The sequence below is a fragment of the Neoarius graeffei genome, chromosome 24 (genome assembly GCF_027579695.1).
Source record: "Neoarius graeffei isolate fNeoGra1 chromosome 24, fNeoGra1.pri, whole genome shotgun sequence".
Classification (NCBI taxonomy): Eukaryota; Metazoa; Chordata; class Actinopteri; order Siluriformes; family Ariidae; genus Neoarius; species Neoarius graeffei.
In genome coordinates this window covers 46,237,157-46,252,406 of record NC_083592.1, presented here as the reverse complement: position 1 = coordinate 46,252,406, position 15,250 = coordinate 46,237,157, and the positions used below count along the sequence as shown (strand labels likewise).

The 15,250-nt window shown below is 45.5% G+C and overlaps 2 protein-coding genes across 8 annotated transcripts in view; one reads left to right on the top strand and one right to left on the bottom strand.

Moving 5' to 3' along the window:
* trafd1 (TRAF-type zinc finger domain containing 1) overlaps positions 1 to 3,106 on the bottom strand; it is a 33,158-nt gene extending 30,052 nt beyond the window's left edge. Inside the window, exons 1-3 of one of the 4 annotated variants that reach the window (XM_060907380.1) lie at positions 2,843 to 3,106; positions 2,319 to 2,360; positions 460 to 509 (exon numbers count right to left, since the gene is read on the bottom strand). In XM_060907380.1, coding sequence (XP_060763363.1) covers positions 460 to 509; positions 2,319 to 2,360; positions 2,843 to 2,941 — 191 coding nt within the window. In that variant the 5' untranslated portion in view covers positions 2,942 to 3,106. Of the gene's footprint in view, positions 1 to 459; positions 510 to 2,318 lie in introns of all 4 variants that reach the window. The other 3 variants (XM_060907381.1, XM_060907383.1, XM_060907382.1) reach the window with 3 other exon arrangements.
* Positions 3,107 to 11,514: 8,408 nt separating this feature from the next.
* The window catches only part of traf2a (Tnf receptor-associated factor 2a), a 28,024-nt gene continuing 24,288 nt past the window's right edge, over positions 11,515 to 15,250 (top strand). For 3 of the 4 annotated variants that reach the window (XR_009651446.1, XR_009651445.1, XR_009651447.1), the window contains exons 1-2: positions 11,515 to 12,244; positions 12,709 to 12,787. Coding sequence is in view for 1 of the 4 variants with exons in the window: in XM_060907378.1 (XP_060763361.1) it covers positions 12,057 to 12,244; positions 12,709 to 12,787 (267 nt within the window). In the remaining 3 variants the exon portion in view is untranslated. The remainder of the gene's footprint in view (positions 12,245 to 12,708; positions 12,788 to 15,250) is intronic. The other variant, XM_060907378.1, reaches the window with a different exon arrangement.

Sequence of the window (15,250 nt, the reverse complement as noted above, 5' to 3'; positions counted from 1 at the left end):
GACTGCACAATGCGGGAGCGGGACTGAAAATTCTGTCCCACGCAGACCTCTACCCTTTGCTTTAAAAAAATAGTAGTCTGCGGTACAATGAGTGCAGTTTGATAAGGAAATGAGCTGTAGGTTTTACTGAGCATCTTACAGAACCAGCTACAGTTCTTCTGGACACTTTGACTGTCACACTCGCTTCTTCATTTTGCACCAAAACCCAGCAGCCTTCATTACGTTTTCTTTTTTATTCTGAAAAGTGCTCTCTTATGTAACGTGCTGCTCAGATACAAACTTTTTTTTTCTGTAATGTTTAATTTTGTGCTGGAAAACAAACGCTTGGACTCTAAAATGTTTTTGTACTGACTCGATAATGTAAAAGTCATAAAGTAGAAATCTATAACAAAAAAAGTTTGTGTACTGTATATATACACACAACTATATAGGAAGAACAATGATGCAGAAAGTCTTTACCAGTTAGAGCAAAGGTGAGTGTTTTCATCAGCCATAACCGACCAACTGCCCTTTTAATTTAAGAAAAAAAAAAGAGAATACAAACTGTTAATAAGCAGAGACCTACCAGGACGGCATGTCTACAAAATGAAAAATAGATCAACTTAAACATCTCATCTCATTATCTCTAGCCGCTTTATCCTGTTCTACAGGGTCGCAGGCAAGCTGGAGCCTATCCCAGCTGACTACGGGCGAAAGGCGGGGGTACACCCTGGACAAGTCGCCAGGTCATCACAGGGCTGACACATAGACACAGACAACCATTCACACTCACATTCACACCTACGGTCAATTTAGAGTCACCAGTTAACCTAACCTGCATGTCTTTGGACTGTGGGGGAAACCGGAGCACCCGGAGGAAACCCACGCGGACACGGGGAGAACATGCAAACTCCACACAGAAAGGCCCTTGCCGGCCACGGGGCTCGAACCCAGAACCTTCTTGCTGTGAGGCGACAGCGCTAACCACTACACCACCGTGCCACCCCAACTTAAACATGCATATACGGTATACATTTTGTTGTAAAACACTGGTTTCAAAAGTAATGACACCCCCCTTACTTTTCATGTACCACATGTTTATGAGGGAGAAAATACTATAGGTTTTTTTTTTTTTGGTGGGTGATGCTTTTAAAAATAATTTTGTCAGAAGATATAAAAAGTGGGCGGCACGGTGGTGTAGTGGTCAGCGCTGTCGCCTCACAGCAAGAAGGTCCGGGTTCGAGCCCTGTGGCCGGTGAGGGCCTTTCTGTGTGGAGTTTGCATGTTCTCCCTGTGTCCGCGTGGGTTTCCTCCGGGTGCTCCGGTTTCCCCCACAGTCCAAAGACATGCAGGTTAGGTTAACTGGTGACTCTAAATTGAGCGTAGGTGTGAATGTGAGTGTGAATGGTTGTCTGTGTCTATGTGTCAGCCCTGTGATGACCTGGCGACTTGTCCAGGGTGTACCCCGCCTTTCGCCCGTAGTCAGCTGGGATAGGCTCCAGCTTGCCTGCGACCCTGTAGTTTTTTGGAAAATGTTTTTATTGTTAAGTACACTACCGTTCAAAAGTTTGGGGTCACTTTGAAATGTCCTTATTTTTGAAAGAAAAGCACTGTTCTTTTCAATGAAGATCACTTTAAACTAATCAGAAATCCACTCTATACATTGCTAATGTGGTAAATGACTATTCTAGCTGCAAATGTCTGGTTTTTGGTGCAATATCTCCATAGGTGTATAGAGGCCCATTTCCAGCAACTCTCACTCCAGTGTTCTAATGGTACAATGTGTTTGCTCATTGCCTCAGAAGGCTAATGGATGATTAGAAAACCCTTGTACAATCATGTTAGCACAGCTGAAAACAGTTGAGCTCTTTAGAGAAGCTATAAAACTGACCTTCCTTTGAGCAGATTGAGTTTCTGGAGCATCACATTTGTGGGGTCGATTAAATGCTCAACATGGCCAGAAAAATGTCTTGACTATATTTTCTATTCATTTTACAACTTATGGTGGGAAATAAAAGTGTGACTTTTCATGGAAAACACAAAATTGTCTGGGTGACCCCAAACTTTTGAACGGTAGTGTATATTATGACATTTGCCCTTTCACTTGAAGGGTGCCAATAATTCTGGACCCTAAGAATCTGATAAACAAACAACAAAATACTGTAATAGATATTAAAAACAAAAAACAAGAGAAATACAATTACAGCTATGATGATGATGATGATCTCCTACAGAGAGTCTGACTGAAGCCTGGTCCTCACTGTTGCATTTCTGAGTAATGATCCAACACTAATGTATTCTAACCGGTTTCCACCCATAATAAACTCTTATCGGCTCACCTTGCGTTTATAGGAGCTCACTGAAGAACCTGCTTCCTTCACCTTTCGAAAGAAACGAAACAGAAAGACGAATGTCGATTAATTAACGTTGTTTTCCACACAATCCCCTTCTGTCGTTTCCTGAGAAGTCGCCGCTAGCTCGCTAACCAGGCTCAGAGACGCTGGCTGACATCGGCTGCGTCCCAAACGACTTCCCAAGAGACACAAAGAGCACTAGATAGGCTGTACAATCCACTATCTTCTACCCTATGAAGAGCACTGTTACAGGAAGTGGGACGCTACATAGAACACAGCCTTAAGTAACTAGCTATGATACACAAATGCCGATTCAGATATCAGGTTTTGTGTTTGTTTGTTTTTAACGCTAAATTTAATTTAGCGACTTTGTTGTGACTGAACAAAAGGAATATTAAGAAAAATAAATACGTAATCAAAAAGCATAAACAAGTGTCAGAGTTACCGAAACAAAAAAGCACTAATATTAATAATAATAATAATAATTATAATAATATACAACTTTTTACATATGCAGAGTTCTGGTTGTTTTCCTCTCCGAATAGGAACCATTCATGACTGGAAACGGCTAACTTGGCTAAGTGGTCAACATTAATTAGTTTAATCATCAGTGTCTGTTTGCGGAAGTGCAAAAATGAAACAAATCAGTAAACATTAAAAAAAACTTTTTTGTTTTTGTACAACTCGCTATACCGAACTGAATAACTAAGCGAACGTATGAAGTTTTAGTTTCTGTGACGGAACTATAAGCGCTAGTCTGATAACAGGACTGACTTCCGGTTAGGTGGGACAACATATTTCAAAATAAATTAAAATAAGCTTCAGCAAGCATGAAGTAATTAGGAATTGTGATAAATGAAATATGTATAAACGTTATTTAATAATTTAATCAATTTTATCGTAAAAAGTATTAACAGCAGGGAAGAATCGGTGTTATGAATACATATTTATTTATTAAAGGCTTTTATTATTAAATAACATATCGGGGGAGGGGGGACAGAAGGAACGAAAACAATGACAAGGAAACGCTTTCGTGTTTGCAGCGCCCCTAGTGGATATAACCCAGCACAATCCGAGAGTTAGCTCAACCGAGAGAAACTGATTCTGAATCAGTGTCTGATTCAAATTCCAGCTATAGGGAATCAATGGAAAATTATAATGAATCGATTCTTAGAGTCGATTCGATGCAACTGTCTCGATTCTTGAATAATAATAATAATAATAATAATAATAGCGACGACACAGCACATTTATTAACTGCTATGGTACCATTTGAACCACTTTTATGCTGTAGTGCACTACACTATTTTGAGAATTTTTGCCATATTGTAGACTTCTACAATATGACAAAAATTATAATGGAAATCCTGTAGAACTCTAGTACTCAAGTTCTATAGGAAAAAAGTTCTATAGGCACATTCTATAGAAAAAATTCCTATAGAGCAGATCCTATAGACCAGTTCCATATACCCAGCAATTCCGCAGCTACTATTGCCACAGGTTCTTTTGGCATTCTTCCATGCAAGCTGCACTGTTGATCAGTCCCTAAAATTTGTCACCTTAATATACACATACTAGTAAATACTTGCAGTATATTTTGGAGTGGGCGGCACGGTGGTGTAGTGGTTAGCGCTGTCGCCTCGCAGCAAGAAGGTCCGGGTTCGAGCCCCATGGCCGGCGAGGGCCTTTCTGTGCGGAGTTTCCATGTTCTCCCCGTGTCCGCGTGGGTTTCCCCCACAGTCCAAAGACATGCAGGTTAGGTTAACTGGTGACTCTAAATTGACCGTAGGTGTGAATGTGAGTGTGAATGGTTGTCTGTGTCTATGTGTCAGCCCTGTGATGACCTGGCGACTTGTCCAGGGTGTACCCCGCCTTTCGCCCGTAGTCAGCTGGGATAGGCTCCAGCTTGCCTGCGACCCTGTAGAAGGATAAAGCGGCTAGAGATAATGAGATGAGATATTTTGGAGTGAAAATTATTAAATATTTTAAGCTCAGTCATTGTGCATCCTGCTAATGGATTTATACTCAAGATAGATGCAGTGATTTATTTCCACTAAAATGCAGTTACTGCAGGTGGTGTGAAGTTTCAACTAGTACGAAATGTATAAATTTAATAAACGGCCATATTTTCCCAAAGAAAAATAAACCTACAACTGTACACAACAGTTGCCTGCCTTGCCTGTTCACAAGCTGCTCATCTGTGAGTCTGGTTCCTCTCGAGGTTTCTTCATCATGTCATCTGAGGGAGTTTTTCCTTGCCACCATCGCCACAGTCCCTGAAATCCCCTCAGTCAGTCGGTCAGTCGGTCAGGTTCAATGCCTGAACTGATAATCACATCATCAGTTTTTCTAATCAGACACAAGGTACGCCACCACTCTTGCCAGAGCGGTTGGGGGTTAGGTGCCTTGCTCAAGGGCACTTAAGCCAATCCTGCTAAAATTATAATGGAAATCCTGTAGAACTCTAGTATTCAAGTTCTATAGGAAAAAGTTCTATAGGCACATTGCAATATGTATACTGCTCCTACTTATTCAGGTGACATTGGACATACCTAACAACCTGTCTTTTCTCTCTCTCCCCCCCCAAATCTGTCCCTCTGAGTTACATGTTGGTCCTGGGATCGAGATGCTGACCTCTTCTACTCCTCGGACCTGCCTGATCCATCCTGATGCCCTGTGTCTGGTTGGAGTCTCATCGCATCGCTCCTGTGGAGGAGGATGGCCCCATGTGGACAGTTGAAAGTCACACCTGGAAGACACTCTGGACTCTTACAGTAATGCTTTTGTGGCTGAGGACTACAGCTGACTTGCTAACTTTAGGACTGCAGTTGTCATGAACAGTTTTGCACTCAAGTTTCCATCAATGTAGAGTTTATAACATCAACGAAACTGACTTCATGTTAAAACTGTTAATGTTATAGTCATGTTGTCTGTTGTTGTGCAAATGAGGATGGGTTCCCTTTTGAGTCTGGTTCCTCTCGAGGTTTCTTCCTCATGTCGTCTGAGGGAGTTCTTCCTTGCCACCGTCGCCACAGGCGTGCTCATTAGGGATAGATTAGGGATCAAATTAGGTCATGTTTTAAGTTGTTCAAATTCTGTAAAGCTGCTTTGCAACAATGTTTATTGTTAAAAGCGCTATACAAATAAACTTGACTTGACTTTCTATAGAAAAAATTCCTATAGAGCAGATCCTATAGACCAGTTCCATATACCGCAGCTAATCTAGGGAATCGAACCAGCTACTTTTTGGGCCCAAAGCTGTTTCTCTAAAGCCAGTATCTCACTGGGCTGCGACAGCTTGCGACAAATTGCTAACGTCATTCACGAGAGAGTTTCAGAAGTGTCTTGAAACATTCGTGGGGCTTCTCAATTTCCTCGCATGAGTCGCAAAGTGTCGCTCCTTCATTGCTGAAATTTTGAACATGTTCAAAAAATTTGTGCGACAAAATTTCTCTCAAAATATCCGCAAATGCGTTACTGGTGTCGCAAAGCCATCACAAACCCTTCTCAAGTCAGTTTCCGTGAGACAGGAAGTGCGAGTGTATCTCACTGGGTGGCGAGAGCCTGCAACTAGTTGGAGACACAACAATTGCAATAAAATATGCAAATATCAATTCAGTGTGATTCCAAGTGAAAACTATCGTTAATTCACATATTTTATCGCAATTGTTGTGTCTGTCGCAGCCCAGTGAGATACTACCCTAACCATTAGGCCATGGCTTCCCCTACAAGAGATCCCCTAATGCACTGTAATAAAGTTAATATTGAACTAATGTGCACGACTTTACACACTGTAAAAAATGATTTGTTGTTTTAACTTAAAGTTAGTGCAAGGGCTGCCTTAAAATTTTGAGTTCACTGAAATTAATATTTATTTATTTATTTATTTATTTATGCATAAGCATATCATTTAAAATAATATAAACAATTATTATGATTGAGATGTGTGAAGGAGAGGTATGAAACCCGAAAGGGCTTACATAAAAAAAAACCTCGCCCATGAAAACAATAATCAAAGACCACATTTGTTACAAACAAAGGCAAAAAATGAGAAACAATTCAATGAAAAACAGAATTAAAAAAAAAACAATCAACTGAGTGATTATACAGTGAATATAAGAAGAAAAAAGAAATATACATACATAAAAGAATAATGTAAAACAATAAAGATACAGTACATAAATAAAAATAGAAAAAAACCCTGAATGGATTAAGACAATAAATAAACAAACAACATAACTTATTATGTTTGATGGTAGATAGTTTGACTGACGAGGTGCCTTTTGAGAGCCTTTTTTAAATGATGTTAAATGGATAAATTTTTTCAGATAGTCAGGTAGCTGATTCCAGAGACGTGGACCTTGATAACGTATTGCAAATTGCCCAAGAACAGTTCTAAAAAAGGCAGTGTGAAGATCGGAAGAGTTTCGTGTCTGGTAGCTATGGACTTGGTTATCTCATCTCATCTCATCTCATCTCATTATCTCGAGCCGCTTTATCCTGTTCTACAGGGTCGCAGGCAAGCTGGAGCCTATCCCAGCTGACTACGGGCGAAAGGCGGGGTACACCCTGGACAAGTCGGCAGGTCATCACAGGGCCGACACATAGAGACAAACAATCATTCACACTCACATTCACACCTACGGTCAATTTAGACTCACCAGTTAGCCTAACCTGCATGTCTTTGGACTGTGGGGGAAACCGGAGCACCCGGAGGAAACCCACACGGACACGGGGAGAACATGCAAACTCCGCACAGAAAGGCCCTCGCCGACCACAGGGCTCGAACCTGGACCTTCTTGCTGTGAGGCGACAGCGCTAACCACTACACCACCGTGCCGCCCTGGACTTGGTTATTAGACACAAATATATGACAGAAACTTGGAGGTAAGAGATTCATTCTTTGCTGGAACACAAATAAGCAGATCTGATACACATTTATATCATAAACATTCAAAATTGCAAGTTTTTGAAACAGAGGGCCCGAGCTCGCAAGTGGTTCAGAGTATGTAACCATTCTAACAAATCGTTTCTGTAAACTAACAAGGTGTTTGAGGTTTGTTCTGTAAGTGCTTGCCCATAAAAGATTGCAGTAGGAAAGAAAAGGATATATTAAAGTATAATAGAGTGATATAAGAATCTTTCTAGGTAAGACATGTCTTATCCTGCTGATGACACCAATGTTCTAAGCAACTTTGTTACAAATAAATGATATATGTTTTTTCCAATTAAATTTTTCATCGATGTAGACACCTAAAAACTTGGCATATTGCGCTCTAACAAGAGAATGATTGGATATATAGACATCTTTATCAAGGGGCATTTTTTTCTTATTCTTTGGTATAATTAACATGTATGAAGTTTTTTTGATATTGAGAGATAATTTATTTTTTTGAAACCAGAGATTAACTTTATTGGGTTCAGCATTTGTTTGAATAATTAGGTCTTCATAATTTGGATTCGATATAAACATATTTGTATCATCAGCAAAAATCTCGTCTTGTCTTCTTCCACTTATCCGGGGCTGGGTTGCGGAGGCAGCAGTCTGAGCATGGAAGACCAAACTTCCCTTTCCCCAGACACCTCGGCCAACTCCTTGGGAAGAACACCGAGGCGTTCCCAGGCCAGCTGAGAGACATAGTCCCTCCAGCGTGTCCTGGGTCTTCCCCGGGGCCTCCTCCCGGGGGGACATGCCTGGAACACCTCCCCAGGGAGGCATCCAGGAGGCATCCAAAAGAGATGCCCGAGCCACCTCAGCTGATTCCTCTCGATGTGGAGGAGCAGCGGCTCTACTCCGAGCTCCTCCCGAGTGACTGTGCTTCTCACCCTATCTCTAAGGGAGCGCCCAGCCACCCTGCGAAGGAAACTCATTTCGGCCGCTTGTATCTGCGATCTTGTTCTTTCGGTCATTACCCAAAGCTCATGACCATACGTGAGAGTCAGAACGTAGATGGACCGGTAAATCGAGAGCTTCGCCTTTTGGCTCAGCTCCTTCTTCACCACGACGGACTGGTAAAATGACCGCATCACTGCGGAGGCCACACCGATCTGCCTGTTGATCTCATGCTCTATCCTTCCCTCACTCGTGAACAAGATCCCGAGATACTTAAACTCCTCCACTTGAAACAGGACTTCTCCACCAACCTGGAGAGGGCAAGCCACCCTTTTCCGGTCGAGAACCATGGCCTCGGACTTGGAGGTGCTGATTCTCATCCCAGCCACTTCACACTCGACTGCAAACCGCCTCAGTGCACGCTGAAGGTCCTGGTTTGAAGAAGCCAACAGGACAACATCATCTGCAAAAAGCAGAGATGAAATCCTGTGGTTCCCAAACAGGATTCCTTCCGGCCCCTGGCTGCGCCTAGAAATTCTGTCCATAAAGATTATGAACAGAACCGGTGACAAAGGGCAGCCCTGCCAGAGTCCAACATGCACTGGGAACAGATCTGACTTACTGCCGGCAATGCGAACCAGACTCCTGCTCCGTTCGTACAGGGACCAGACAGCCTTTAGCAAAGAGCCCCGAACCCCATACTCCCGAAGTACCCCCCACAGAATACCACGAGGGACATGGTCGAATGCCTTCTCCAGATCCACAAAGCACATGTGGACTGGTTGGGCAAACTCCCATGAACCTTCGAGCGTCCTATGAAGGGTATAAAGCTGGTCCAGTGTTCCGCGACCAGGACGAAAACCGCATTGTTCCTCCTGGATCCGAGGTTCGACTATTGGCCGAATTCTCCTCTCTAGTACCCTGGAGTAAACCTTCCCTGGGAGGCTGAGAAGTGTGATTCCCCTATATTTGGAGCACACTCTCCGGTCCCCTTTCTTAAAAAGAGGGACCACCACCCTAGTCTGCCACTCCAGAGGCACTGTCCCCAACCGCCACGCAATGTTGCAGAGGCGTGTCAGCCAAGACAGCCCCACAACATCCAGAGACTTGAGATACTCGGGGCGGATCTCATCCACCCCCAGTGCCTTGCCACCGAGGAGCTTGCTAACCACCTCAGTGACTTCGGCTTGGGTAATGGACGAGTCCACCTCTGAGTAATCAGCCTCCACTTCCTCAATGGAAGACGTGACGGTGGGATTGAGGAGATCCTCAAAGTATTCCTTCCACCGCCCGACAATGTCCCCAGTCGAGGTCAACAGTTCCCCACCCACACTGTAAACAGTGTTGGCAGAGTACTGCTTCTCTCTCCTGAGGCGCCGGACAGTTTGCCAGAATTTCTTCGAGGCCGACCGATAGTCCTCCTCCATGGCCTCACCGAACTCCTCCCAGTTCCGAGTTTTTGCCTCCGCAACTGCCCGAGCTGCAGCATGCCTGGCCTGCCAATACCCATCAGCTGCCTCAGGAGTCCCGGAGGCCAACATGGCCCGATAGGACTCCTTCTTCAGCTTGACGGCATCCCTTACTTCCGGTGTCCACCACCAGGTTCGGGGATTGCCGCCATGACAGGCACCAGAGACCTTGTGGCCACAGCTCCAAACAGCTGCATCGATAATGGAGGCAGAGAACATGGTCCACTCAGACTCAATGTCCCCCGCCTCCCTCGGAAGCTGGGAGAAGCTCTTCCAGAGGTGGGAGTTAAAGACCTCCCTGACAGAGTGCTCGGCCAGACGTTCCCAGCAGACCCTCACCATACGTTTGGGCCTGCCAGGTCTGTCCGGCTTCCTCCTCCGCCAGCGGATCTAACTCACCACCAGGTGGTGATCAGTTGACAGCTCAGCCCCTCTCTTCACCCGAGTGTCCAAGACATAGGGCCGGAGAGCCGATGAAACGACAACAAAGTCGATCATTGACCTCTGACCTAAGGTGTCCTAGTGCCACGTGCACTTATGGACACCCCTATGCTCGAACATGGTGTTTATTATGGACAAACCATGACTAGCACAGAAGTCCAATAACAAAACACCACTCGGGTTCAGATCGGGGAGGCCGTTCCTCCCAATCACGCCCCTCCAGGTATCACTGTCGTCGCCCACGTGAGCGTTGAAGTCCCCCAGTAGAACAATGGAATCCCCAGTCTGAGCACCTCTCAGTACCCCTCCCAGGGACTCCAAGGAGGCCGGATACTCTATATTGCTATTCGGCCCGTAGGCACAAACAACAGCAAGAGCCCTCTCCCCGATCCGAAGGTGCAGAGAGGCGGCCCTCTCATTCACTGGGGTAAACTCCAACACATGGTGGCTGAGCTGGGGAGCTATAAGCAAGCCCACACCAGCCCGCCGCCGTTCACCATGGGCGATTCCAGAGAAGTGGAGAGTCCAGCCCCTCTCGAGGAGCTGGGCTCTGGAGCCCAAGCTGTGCGTGGAGGTGAGCCCGACTATCTCTAGGTGGTACCTCTCAACCTCCCGCACAAGCTCCACCTCAAGCTCAGGCTCTTTCCCCCCCAGCATGTCCCAACAGCTAGCCGCTGTGTTCGGGGATCAGGTCGTCGAGGCCCCTGCCTTCGACTGCCGCCCAATCCGGCATCAGCAAAAATGATTTTAAAAAAATGTTTTTTGAAACCAGGTATAAATCTGGGGCGGCACGGTGGTGTAGTGGTTAGCGTTGTCGCCTCACAGCAAGCAGGTCCGGGTTCGAGCCCCGTGGCCGGCGAGGGCCTTTCTGTGCGGAGTTTGCATGTTCTCCCCGTGTCCGTGTGGGTTTCCTCCGGGTGCTCCGGTTTCCCCCACAGTCCAAAGACATGCAGGTTAGATTAACTGGTGACTCTAAATTGACCGTAGGTGTGAATGTGAGTGTGAATGGTTGTCTGTGTCTATGTGTCAGCCCTGTGATGACCTGGCGACTTGTCCAGGGTGTACCCCGCCTTTCGCCCGTAGTCAGCTGGGATAGGCTCCAGCTTGCCTGCGACCCTGTAGAAGGATAAAGCGGCTAGAGATAATGAGATGAGATGAGATGAGATGAGATGACTTAAGTTATTGTAACTGTCTTAGACTTCTTAGAGTTCAGGAGGAGAATAAAGGTTTCTTCTTCTCTTAAAATGTCTTTCACGCACTTTTCTCCCCCATGAGAATTGTGAAACGTTGGCAAGTTTACAGCGCAGAACAGAACAGAACAGCTCGAACAGGACATCTTGTGGAATCGATTCTAAAGATTCACATTGCATTCGGCACTCGATTCGATTCCTAAAGCTTGGAGCAAAAGAGTCGACTCTTTTTTTTCGGAATCGACTCCTACAGACAGAGAGAGAGAGAGAGAGAGATAGCGAAAGAGAAAGAAAGAAAGAAAGAGCAAATCGGGTACTTTCTTTACGAAGCCGGACATTAAAACAAAAAACAAAACAAAAGAAGCAATATTTGTTGAGTTTGAGAAAAAGTGATGTAGCGATGGTGGTTTTGGGATCTTTATCAAGCTTCGTCGGTAATTTATCGGAACGTGTGATGGTAGGGTGGGTTTGTTGTTGATTAAAAATGATGATAAAGACTGGAAGTGTTTGGAGGAATGAGTGAGGGGTTTGGAGGATGAGTGTGTAGTTTGGGTGGATGTGAGTTAATGTTGTGGAGCAGTAAGAGTCCTCACTTCACTAAAGCTGAGCGTGAGCCATAATAATAATAATAATAATAATAGACAGGGTAGTAGTGACTAAGCGTTCGGACTGTTAGTGAGTGAATAATGAAGGGTTGTTAAATATAGCTGCTGGGCTTGTTTTTTGTTTTCCAATTGCATTGAGCTTGGTGTTTTTAGGCAGGTCACATGCTCGCTCGGGAATAATAATAATGGCTGCACAGGAACCGTCCCCTCCGTCTTCACTGGAAGGCAACAAGCCGGGCTTCCCGAGGAAAATCCTGGCCAACAAGCTGGAAGAAAAGCATCTGTGCAACATCTGTCAGAAAATCCTGCGGAGGCCGTTCCAGGCGCAGTGCGGACACCGGTTCTGCTCCTACTGCTTCAACAAAACCGTGAGGTCGGTACGGCGTGCGCGCTCTCTCTTTCCCGTTCTCACACACTCACTCAGAGCAACATGCTAACGATAAGACACAATAAGCTCACTCTTACTCGCCGAATACCACAATATTAGCACCTGACACGCCTAATAAAGCCTTAATAAACACTGCTGGGTTATTTATGGGATGTTTTTCGTCATGGAAATGTCACGAAAACGCGTGTTTTTGAGGCAAGACGAACAAAAGAAAAGGGCTCGGGGTTAGCTTCTCAGTTAGCTTCTCAGTTAGCTCGTCAGTTAGCTTCTCAGTTAGCCACCGCTCCTGTTCCTTTCAGTCATTGTGCGCTGTTGTTGCCAGGCACATTAGATTGGGACCGAGATCCAGTATTTATTCAAGCAGAAAAGGTGAAGTGAAATCACATCATTTTATCAAACCGCCTGTGATATTTTCTTATTGTTTGTTTTTTTTTTCTTCCCCTTTCCAGTTCTGGTCCACAGAAATGCAGTGCCTGTATAAAAGAAGATATTTTTGAAGAGCCAACGTCCATTCTGAAACAGGGCTGTGTGAGTCTCTCAGAGCACAGACACGACTACAATTAATCACAGTTTCATTTAAATATTTATAACACACACACTGCCTAATTTAGTGTTTAAAGCTAAACACTTTCAGATTTTTCAAGTCTTGGTCATAAAAGTCATTATTTCAGGTAGGGTGATCATTTCCATAACACCGAAAAGGAGGACATTGTTTGGACGGGGGCTCTCCCTCATAACATTTTGTATTTCTAAGGGTGTATTCAGACCAGGATAGTTCGATAGTTCACTTGCTTTGGTCCGAACCAAATGTTTTTTTTTTTTTCATTTTGGTGCGGCGGTGGTGTAGTGGTTAGCGCTGTCGCCTCACAGCAAGAAGGTCCGGGTTCGAGCCCCGTGGCCGGCGAGGGCCTTTCTGTGCGGAGTTTGCATGTTCTCCCCGTGTCCGTGTGGGTTTCCTCCGGGTGCTCTGGTTTCCCCCACAGTCCAAAGACATGCAGGTTAGGTTAACTGGTGACTCTAAATTGACCGTAGGTGTGAATGTGAATGGTTGTCTGTGTCTATTGGCCCTTTTCCACTACCCTTTTTCAGCTCACTTCAGCCCGACACGGCTCGCGTTTCGACTACCAAAAACCAGCACGACTCAGCTCGCTTCAGCCCTGCTTAGCCCCTAAAACTCGCACCGTTTTGGAGTGGGGCTGAAGCGAGCCAGAGCGAGCCGAGTGAGGCTGGGGGCGTGAGCAGACACTCCCCTGTGCACTGATTGGTGAGGAGGCGTGTCCTCACATGCCCACACACGCCCCGCGAGCGCGCTGGGATCTGTAAACACCGCAAACCCGGAAGGAGAATTACGAATAACGAGAATTTCTGAAGCCTTATGCGCCTCGCCTCATCTATACGCTCTTGCCAGTATCTGTTGGTGTTGTCGGTGACAACAAGCCACAGCACCAAGACCAGCAACACTAACGACTCCATGTCCTCCATGTTTATTGTTTACTATTCGGGTCGTGAGACAACCGCTTAAAAGCTCAATGATGTCACTGTTTGCGCTGCTTACGACATCACCTGACGTCCACCCACTTTCGCTAACTCCACCCAATGTGTCCACCCACTTCCAGCCAGCACGGTTCAGCGCGGTTGTAGTCGAAATGCAACTCCAACAGCCCCGCTCAGCTCGACTCAGCCGCGTTTGTAGTGGAAAAGCGGCATATGTGTCAGCCCTGTGATGACCTGGCGACTTGTCCAGGGTGTACCCCGCCTTTCGCCCGTAGTCAGCTGGGATAGGCTCCAGCTTGCCTGCGACCCTGTAGAACAGGATAAAGCGGCTAGAGATAATGAGATGAGGGAGATGAGATTTTGGTGCGGTTCGCTTTCACACTGTACATTTTAGTAAGCGGGCCAAAATCTGTCAACAAAGCCACGCGCCCTGAGGTCGTTCAGCTATAGACCCTTTTCAGTCACGTGACCTTCGTAAACGCGACCACCATTTTGGACATGTAGTGGACTTCGGCTCGAATCGGTTTGAATGCGAGGAAGGCGACAAACGAAAAACATAAAAGAAAAAGGAGTGAGATGCAGAAAACACCTTCACTATCCAGCGACGTAGAGCATTTACAGGGCGAGCAGAGGGAGAGGTATTTGCAAAAATTGAGGTTAGCAGGCTTAGAGAACGACGTTTACCTGCTTCCACCAGGATTGTTCACTGACGTACGCTCCGGCTTGCTCCCCCTCAAATTAAGCAGCGCGCTCCGGCTTGCTCCTGGAGTGCTCCGGGAACCTCGGCCGGAGCACTCCGGGAGCAAGCCGGAGCACACTGCTTAATTTGAGGGGCAACAAGCCGGAGTGCGCTCCGGAACCTCGGACGTTGGCTCCGGCAGCTATTTACACTGGATTGGGTGTAAATAGCTGCCGGATCATAATTACAGTAAACTAGTAAATACAGTAAAGGAAAAACTTGAGACTGAAAGGTTTTAACAGTCATCCAAATGACTGAACGTAAACATTGCTACAGTAACATACCAGCTATGATGATGTTGACATTAGCTAGTCAACAATAGCTACTACAGAAGAACAGAGGTTACAATGGGTTATTTTAACCTATTTGGTTACACACTCATCGCCACAGAATGTTAACAGCAATGTAATGCCTTTTCTGGCTAATTTTATTCGTCTTACCTCCAACAAAGTGGTCACTACACAAGCGTTGGTATGCCGAGGGCTGCCAATCTTTCCTGTTAATGGCCGCTATCCATCTTCTCTGTCGGGATCCGATAAAATGATAAACCTTGCCTTGTTTGTTGATGGTTACTACATTCAGGTGCACAACAATATAGTGGCATGATGGAAGTCTTGCTGAAAGTAAAAACTTTCTTTGCTGCCGTTCCTCAATGTTGGCTGTGGTAAACTACTGGTAGTACACGTCCAAAATGGCGGCCGCGTTTGTCGTGACGTCATGTGAAAAGGGTCCATTGGTCAGAGACAACATGCGCACAA